Source organism: Morone saxatilis, unplaced genomic scaffold (genome assembly GCF_004916995.1).
Source record: "Morone saxatilis isolate NCDOM2014 unplaced genomic scaffold, NCSU_SB_2.0 Contig5, whole genome shotgun sequence".
Classification (NCBI taxonomy): Eukaryota; Metazoa; Chordata; class Actinopteri; family Moronidae; genus Morone; species Morone saxatilis.
The window spans coordinates 11,934,482-11,944,311 of NW_023340095.1; the positions used below are offsets into that span (position 1 = coordinate 11,934,482).

General features: G+C 39.4%; 1 protein-coding gene across 1 annotated transcript in view; it reads left to right on the forward strand.

Moving 5' to 3' along the window:
- Positions 1-4,762: 4,762 nt before the first annotated feature.
- Positions 4,763-9,830, forward strand: part of myo10l3 (myosin X, like 3) — a 53,582-nt gene continuing 48,514 nt past the window's right edge. Inside the window, exon 1 of the mRNA XM_035676461.1 lies at positions 4,763-5,045. Within this exon, the coding sequence (XP_035532354.1) occupies positions 5,025-5,045 (21 nt within the window). The 5' untranslated portion in view covers positions 4,763-5,024. The remainder of the gene's footprint in view (positions 5,046-9,830) is intronic.

A 9,830-nucleotide genomic window follows, 5' to 3' on the forward strand; every position in this document is an offset into this window, starting at 1 on the left:
CAGATGGCACTCAGAGTGCAGGCAATGATACATGGATTGATGCTTTTTACATAATCATACCACCTAAGTGATTATCATGGTCTGGTTGTGACTAACAGCTAATGGTGTAGATACTAATTAAACAGTTACTCTTTGCCAATTGGACCTCCATCACACGTGCTGGAGCCAGACTTACCCATTATTTGACACGAGGCTGCAAAAGGCTCCTTCACGTGACCTGAATGACTTTGCCTGAGGTCTTGTCTGCCAATGGGAGGGTCATCACAGACTCTCTGTTTCCATTAGCCCTCCAAATAGACAATTCCTTACATGTCATGCTCTGTTTTCACGCTTAATCAGAGATTTATATGGCAAAGCACAAACATTGATCTCAAATAGTCACATTACTCTTGCTTGGTACAATCAAAAATATATATTTCATGCATGTATCGCCATGTAGCTCTGGCACTGTTAGATGATACTACTGCATGTGAGTGTGGAAACCATTTCTGGAGCCACAGATATCTCCACAAATGGACCACATGATATAAGAGCAGGAAGTGGCTGCAACAATTGTACAGTTGATATGTATATGAACTGCCTTACAGCATGTAAAATGCAACACTAGAGATTGTTTAAAAACCTTTTGTTGCCATTATATAACCCTTACAAATCTATTTTCTTTATTGTCAGTCCACCTCCCTGCCCCCTTGTGATATTCACTGATAAGATAAAAATGAGACCTTCGAAGTGCCGCTCTTGTACGCTGAGGACTGACAACCGTACTCCATTATGAAAGCACATCTGCTCGTGGTTTTCAGTTTCACTCTCAACACAAATGTTTAGCATCAACCTTAAAGACACTCAGCTGACATGGATGCACTGGAAGTAGGGATGTTGCAGCATCCCATAAAATCTCACATAACCATTAGTTAATGTAAATGTTCAAATTTGAAATAAAATTCTTTTTTTTTAAAGTGGGATTTACATGTGTACACTAATATTTATAGCAGGGAAGAAGATTTGCCTTATTTGTATCTGTTTTATCGACTAAAAAGTTATACATTTTTTGTAAAATATTGTTAATAACTATTAGGCTACAAATTATCTCGGCCTTTCAAATTAATGCCAAAACCATGAATGTCATGCATGAATTTTCTTTCATTCAGTGTCCCTGTCAGCTGATCAGTCTGTAGTGTGCCTGGTGTCTCCTTCAGTAGTTCCCCTGGTATGTAGGGTCACTGATCTGTTATTTCAACTGTAACAGAAAACTTTTAATGCAAAAATAAACTGCGATATGTGCACTTATACAAACACCTCCCTGACACTCACAGAAGGATGCAGCTAAGAACAAAAATGTCTCAATGTGAGTAGAGAATAACAATATTTGTTTCAATCGTGGTTGGAGGTAATTCTGGTTCTCCAGACCACATCTGTCAGTGTTTTTGTGGTGTAAGTTCCTGTTTTATTTAAATATATGAATAAAAAACATCTAAGCTGTAGGTTTTGTAATATTGTTGGCTCCTTAATAATTTTATTGTGTTTCCTCTCAAAATAACGATGATCAGTATAATTATTTCCTGCTGCAATGGTCCACCACTGTTTTTGAATACTGAACCCTACTTCAAAAGCATTGCTCACACTTCACCTGCGTGATTGTTTCCCTTCAAAGGACCAAACCAACATATGTTGACTGGGTGAGACCATAGCACGAGTCATGAACAGCAGGTCTTATGATCGTCGTTGTCCCTTCCCCCGCGGACCCTCTGGGGATCTTGATGACCAAATGGATGTTTTGTTCTTGTTCTCTTTGTCCTCTCAGGTAGAGTGAAAGAAAGCCTTGCTCTAAATCTACCCTCTGCCAACTTGTCACAGTTTTACATTCGGGGGGTCAAACTGGTGACACACTCAAACAGCAGTTCTTTCACTATTGTTTAGTTTTGGCAAATGTGTAGTGGGTAATGCTTAGTCGCTGTAATGCTGAATATCCTCAGCAGGCCAGATTGGCTAGAGCTGCCATTCATCTCTGATTAAGGTCAAATCACCTGAGACATGATGTGGACTGTTCCTGCACAAAGCTTATTCTGTCATCAAGATACATTCTGCCTAATACCACTCACAAATACTGCTGATATTTCGATACTAAACTGTGGTCTATTGACCTTTTGAAAATCTGACTAAATACTATATTTGCTCCAAATAAATGAAAAAAATACCAGTTACTGCAACTTATTATATATTTACTGGAATTGGCATTGTTCAAAGGTTATTCTCCTAAAGTCCTTACAGGAACACAAACCAGGGATTTGTTTGTTCTCATTAAAGCTGATCCCAACCTTAATCAGTAATTACTGACTTACTATTCACACATTTCTCTATTGGCATAAACATTGTAAAAATGTGCTAGAAAGGCTTTTCAATACACATATGTTTACTTATAACTCAAGGCTATCTTAAGTCATTACATTTAAGAAAATATATAGGCAAAGAAGAGCTATAGCTAGTCTATTTAGCTTCAAATTATTTCGATCCCAAATGCTTTTTACTTACAGTATTATACAGTATGTTTGAGGAGGAATTAAGGTATAATTAAATTATTCAGTTCCTTGAGAGAGGTATTATGGACATGGTTTCCCTTCAGACATATAGGTTGTATTAATAAAAACAAACATGCCATATTGCCAATACTTTACATTACATTATTGTAAGAGTACTGTAGTATTAACCTATGGTATCAGTCCAACAAAATTTAAAAAGGAGAAGAGTAGAAGAGGATTAGTTTTGAAGAAAAAAACAACAAGAAAATCCCTTTATGGCCGTTTTAAAAATAATAGTCAGATGGGAGCTGACTTTGGGATCTTTAAACAACATCATCAATGAATTCCAGAGAGTTAAACACTCTGCAATGTCACTCAATTAGCTGCCACACAGTCATCACTCATTACATAACATACACAACACAATTTGCCAGTCTGGATCTCGTGAATGACTATTGCATAGATTAACTTGTGTCTGTCTATCCACTGTTATCCACAGGTCATGATCTCACTGGCATAGGTCACAGATTAAAAAGCTTGTGTTTTTTCCTCTTGTTGATTGATTGAATTGATTGCATAAGCTTAAAAAAAAAGATTCCATCTGGTGAGTGTGAGGAAAGTATACAAAAATAATGCATTTCTGTTTAGTTTGTATGTCTAGTTTACAAGCTTGTGCATGGTCAGCTGCATGACCCAAGACAATTGTTTCTCACTGAAGTAGAGGTGCGTGAGCAAAAACGTGAGAGAACTGAACTTATAGCATCCTCTAAAGATTCATTCAATTTATTTTTCAATATTTTAGGCACACTCATGAAAATAAAGTAAATAAAAGTAAATTCAAATTCAAAAATAGGAGTCATAAACAGCTGCAAATTCGACCTGTGCAACTCCAATTGACAAAGATTGAATCCTTGTGAGTTGAAAATGTTACAACTTGAGCGAAAGGTTTGTGGCTTTAGGACTCCACATCATGGATGTATAGAGACGAAAGAATAAAGAGGAGAGACACTGGAAGAAAATAAATGAAACAGATGGATGTCCAGGTGATGTTTGATTTCTAAAAACACCAACTCGCCGTGTAGCTTCATTCTGAGCTAACCACAGCTAATATATGTAGCCTACTATTGGGGGCAAATAAATTAAAACTGTGCAACAAGTCCAGAGGTCCAATTTTAAAATAATGCATGTAGAAAAAGTTCTATTTCTGTTTAGCCACCTTTACCCATCTCTGTATTTACCTCTATCAACCAGCTCCTGAGAAAACATTTGGGTCCTTGTCATGTTAGGCGCTTGATTTTCTTCACCAGCCACTGTTTCCCTCTGACTCTTTTGCCTTGTACACCAGGCTTGTCTGAGGTTGTGAAACAAAACAAAACCATAATGAAATCCCATGAACAACAATACTTAAAAGTCTGAGTCATCCAACTACTTAGTCACCATGTATCATAGTAAACAAATATGCTGCGTTATTAGGACAGGGGAGTGAATGATCTACTGGGAATCACTGACTGGGTAGCTATTGTTTGAATTTTTTTGAAACTGTGGCCAGTTCCACCTGAGTTTTAGGAACAGAGAAACAATTTCAATACCTCACATACAGGAATACAAAATGGTTTTCTCCATCATGCTTTTTTGAAAATAAGTCTAAAATGCATCAGTGTTTCATTTTTTCTTAACACACAGAAGAACCTTGTAAAATACAGTCTAAAATTTGTTCTTTTGTTTCTTTAAAAAATAGTCAAAATTGGATGCCAAGACTTTAATGCCACCTTTCAGTACTTTACAATTGGATATAGTGTTAGAGATATATAACACTCTATTCATTTCCACCTTTATCACAAAATGCCTCTATTATACAGAATTTAATAATGTCCTACCAAAACAAAGCCTACTTACTCCCACTGATCTGCCTCTTCCTCTTCCTTCTCAGTTTATTTTTCCCAAAGGAGGAAGTCAAAATAATTCTCAGTCTTGCACATACATATTTGGATAACTGTGAGTAAATTCACTATGCTGAAAACAATTAACCTGCTATCTTTAATTTGACAACAATTCCTCCCTTTGTACATTGATTCCTGTCTTAAATATCCCCCCTCTTAAATGTGCACATCCTTTAAAACCATTAGACCCTTTGTAGAAATGGACACAAAGAGGGCGTATGCCGAGGGGGAGGGCTTGGGACCCTGCAGGCTCCGCCTCTCTGCATAATGTGCCGGGTTCATTGAAATGACTAGACAGCAGAAACACACAGCACCACAGAGGCTGCACGGGACACTCAACAAACTCCTCTCAAGTGTAAGAAAATAGGACTGCAAAAATGACCCCGTTTCTGACTGGAAGAGTCTTTTGAGCAAGGGGACGAAGAGAAGATTTTTTAAATTTTTTTTTTTACTTAATCTTAAGGAAGCGGATGGAAATCATTTGGGAATACAGCTTCCTCTCCTCCTCAACTGTGGTACCCTGAACTCAGACTACAAAGGGACGTGAGGTCGGCCACTGCTGGTTAAAATGGACACATTCTTTATGCAGGTAAGTTAGACCGCTTTCCCCACACAGAAAACATGTTTTTTTTTTTTTTACTGTATCTCTACTTTTTAACGTGACTCCTATATCATTTTGCGACCGCGACGGTTTTTGTTTTGTTTTTACTATTTTGTGTTTGTGTGCGCGTTTCCGAGCCTGGCTGCCTCCAGATCAGTTCCAGTTTTAACCCCCCACCCCTCCCTGTAAACTTATCACCTAAAAAACACCACTTTTTCACATTTAGTCTGCTATATTTGTGATGCATTCCCAGCCACTGATACAGTAATCTCCCAGACTAGCGGTAGTGGTGTGCATGCGCCGGGGCTGGTCTACAGGATGCAGCTGTAATACCCCAACAAGCCTCGGATACATTAAAAAGCACTATTCAAAAATCTCCTCCTTCAATTCTGCCCAGATGATCTCATTATTGACCAACAAAGACAAAATCACTCCATGCACTCATGTGAGAGCCTCTCTGCCATTTTCTGTGACTCAGATTGATTAATATTCCCTCTTTTTGTAGTTTTATAGCAGAAAATCTCAGCACTGAACTGCCTGTAAAAGCTGAGAGTGTGCCCATATAGGTTGGATGTGTCATCTGCAGATCAGCCCAGACACAAACACACACATGGAGGTCGTGTAGAGACTGGCTATAGGTCTGATTTGTCATCCTCCTCTGAGTCAGAGGGCACACACACACTCACAGAAAGACAGACAGAGAGTCTCCTCCACTCACAGTCCCTCCACTCACCTCCTTTATCAACAGCATCAGCAGTACTTGACTCTCAGTGATGTGCTGTATTGTGACTCAGTATTTCAGAGGTGACTTCTGGATTATGCCATCAGTGCTGCTTTCATACTCCTACAATGTCTTGTCCGAAGGAGAAAGTTTAGCTATAAACTGTTTTTCAGATTTCATTATCATGGTGTCAACAAGTGAGTTTCCCTGGTGTTGGATCAATAAAGTTTATCTTATCTTATCCAGCTGTGAGTTCTACAGAACCTAGTTGTGTAATGCTGTTGGTTTCCACATTACTGTGATGGGGAAAGTACTAAATTCTTGTCGTTTTTGGCAAGAAAGTGGTTAGACTTAATATTTCTCTACAAAATACCCATAAAGGCAGAACCATGTCGCACCTGAAATGTAGTTTTTCAATATTCTGTTGTTTAAACCAATCGTGTAGCAAACAGATTCAGGTGAGCTGGATTTTGGGTCATAATCTGATTTTATTAGAGTGATATCCTGTACAGGGGAAGGTTATTATTTCAGCTCAGTTCACCTCAGTCGAGATCATTGTTGAAATTTGGTGTGTGTCTTTCGTCCTGAGCCAACTGTGTGAGATTTCCCCAAAGATATATTTGAATTCATCTGGGCTGCAGTAGTTTTGTATATGTAGGCTAAATTGCTTTTCATCCTGTGTCTCAATGGACAAAATTTATTAGGGAATAACAAAGTTTATATGTGTAATTTGGTTAGATTGTATCAATTTGTAGTATTTATGTGATACTGTCAGACGTTTAATTAAGTGTTTGACATTGAAAATGGATACTACTGTCATTTGTTGCTTCTGTGTTAGTATAATCAAATGGGATAGCCCATTCTGACCATACCACAGTGACAATATCATATCATGGAAGAGGCAAATTAACAAAGAAACATCTCCACACAGTTCAGTACAATAATTCCAATGAATCCAACCTTTTGTAATGCTTATAATGATATTTTTGACACCTGTTTGAGGTGATCATTCAACTCTATTGTGATTTCTGATGTTGTAGTTTGTGAGGTTGCCGGAATATACCTGTTAAAGGCATTTCAGCTGACATGAAGCAAACACTACCCATTTTTTATGAAAAACTGCATTAAAATAAATAAACTGTTCAGTTTTTTTTGTTTTTTTAAATGACAAATGTCGGGTCATGGAAAGAAGCCAGCATCCTCAGTGCGACCAGCATGGATTTAATTAAGCAGGAATTCTGGAAGTAAAGTAAGACGAGGATTAAACTCAGCTGAGTGAAAACAAGTGCAATTGGATAAATCTATCCAGAGAATCAATCAGACTGATTTTGACAGCTAACATAATATATATGTCAACACATAAATGATACGATTGTCTTTTTGAGACATTTGCATGTCACTGCTTTAACTGTGTTTTAAATCTGCTTCTTTATCTGAGACGATTCGCTTGCAGATCCGGTTTATTGATTTATCTCAGTCACTTCGTCTAGTTCTAATCTAGAGCCAGCTTTCCCTGTCACGTTTCTGTTTGTGATGGTGAATATGGTGACAGGGTTAGTGGGGCAGAGTAAGAGGAGTGTCAGGTACAAGGGTGTGGGCTCAGAGGAAAGCCCATCCTGTCCATCAGCATGGCCTTTCCTCTCAGGAGCTGACACAACACCATAAAACCCTCACTGCCTTGACTCCACACCCAATCCGTCCTCTGAATGGATGTGACCCACTAAACACACACGAATACCTGGAGTGTGTCAGAGATCTTGTCTGTGCCTTCTAATGTCTGCCAGGCAGGCCAGGATTGGTCATCCTAGACTTTCATGTCAGTAAATATGATCCCTGTATGCAATATATTCCCACAAATAGGCTTGTTTGGCTTTTGTGTGTGTGTGTCTATGTGTGTGTGTGTGCGTGTGTGTGTGTGTGTGTGTGTTTAAAGATAAATTTATCTCCCTTCCTCTCTTTTATCTCTTCGCAGATGAAAACATTGTTAGTTCACACACAGTCACACCTTCACCCACATAACAGAACCTCTTAGATATTGTCTTTCTGACACATCCTGTTGACGAAGTTGAATCCCAGCTATGTGCATTTCTAAACTTGGTAATCAGTTCCTTTATAGCAGCAGCTGCTACACACTGTAAAGCCACATGAGGACCTTTCTGCACCCGTTAACTCCTTCCTTGCATTGCACACCAAATTCCTTTCTCTCAAAGATACCCGGACAGAGGGAATCCCAGATTCCCGGCCCTGACCCCTGACATTCCCGGTCATGGCCGCCTGTCATCCGTGCATTGTAGAGCTGTGGTGACAAGGCTTTAGGTTTCACACCGTCACCACCGCCCCACACACACACAGCCAGACACATTCAGCCCATCCTAAAACACCCCTCGCAGCCCTATGTGCTGTTAATGTCTAGGTCTTTGAAGCCGGAGCCGTGGATCGGCATGCTCCGTAAGCATTCTGTCTTAAAATGGGTAATGTGAGAAAGGCCAACCTGCTCCGGAGGGTGGACTATTTTTCTACTCTGGGTTTTTTCTACCCAGTTGTCACTTCCTCCAGCTGCCACTTTAGAGAGCTTAGAATCTGAGATCATTGCTCGTCACTTCCAACCTTGCAGACGGATGGAAGTCAGGAAGTAAAGTTAGTGTGTAAGGAAGGAAAAGTACAGAAAAGGCTAATGGATCCTGCATTCCTTTGGATCTTTTCTGTCTTAACTTGTTGTTAAGCTTGAAGTGGTTACTGTGTGCATTATCACATTAAATTAGGGGACTTTCAATGCTGTAAAGAGTCTTGAAGCTGTGGTGAATTAACAGTGTTGGTTCTTTATGAACAAACAGAGGGAGGTATTATTAAGGCAGTGCTTTATGTGTGCGTCAGCAGAACTCCTGCAGCTTTGGTACAGTCTGGAGGTGGTTTAATCTGTCACAAGAGCGCTGGGACTAATTACCAACAGGCATTGTCTGACCACACACCAAATAACATGGATAATCCTGCCTCAAAATGACACAGACGCCTTGTGTTAGGGGAGGTGGTTTTAACCTAAATAATTTTCTACATTTTATTCTGCTTTGAAACTAGAATCAACTCTTTGTAATGATAATAGTCTGAATCTGGTATTTTCTCCTCACTGGCTTGTATTTGCATTGCTTGCGTCTCTATCAGTAACCTGACCCCTGTCTATCAGGGAGCTGACCGTCACATGGGGAGCTCAGTGCTGTGATAACCTCCTGCTGACACCACGCTGTTGACTTTAGCTTTAACCTGCTACATCACCAGGCTTATTCGGACAAAGCTGTCTGTGTTTGCGGTGATACACGGAAAAGAAACTATACTAATAACAAATAATGCAGTGCTGGAGCTTGTCTTCCTGTCTATTGTTAGCTCTTGATGATGGACAAACAGTTGCTGTATGAAGTGACGTGACAACTTTTTCATGGAGTCTCTGATGGTCTTTGTCTGCTTGTCCGCCCAGAACCAGTAACGTTGAAGCAAGAGTTTGACGTTTTGGGAATTACGCTCATAAGGCCATATATAGTATAGCTTTACAGTTGTAGCATAGAGATTGGAAACAGACTTTCAATGCCAGAAATAGACCCTAACCACGACATGACATACCAAACCAAACCATCAAAGGCAATTAATGAACACCACCCAATCAGAGCAGAGTAGAGCGCGTCTACTCTAATCATTAATGTAGTGCTGGCTCATTTCAAGCATTGGAAACAGGCAGCTCACTAGTTAACCTCTTTATTTGTTTAATCGGCATAAAAAAATTATAAAAATGACAATTTGGGGTTCTACAGGGGGTTATGTGAAAAAGTCTTTCCTGGCTGAGAATGTGTTGATAAGTGAGTTTCAGATGTGCTGGGAAGTGGATTTTGTTACATTTGGATAAAGCAAGGCTAGCTGTTTCCCCATGTTTCCAGTCATTGTGCTAAACTAAGCTAATCTGCTGCTGGCAGTAGCTTAATTTTTACCTCAAAAACAGGAGAGTGGTATCCATCTTCTTATCTAACTCTTGGCTGGAAATATCCCAAAATGTTGAACTATTCCTT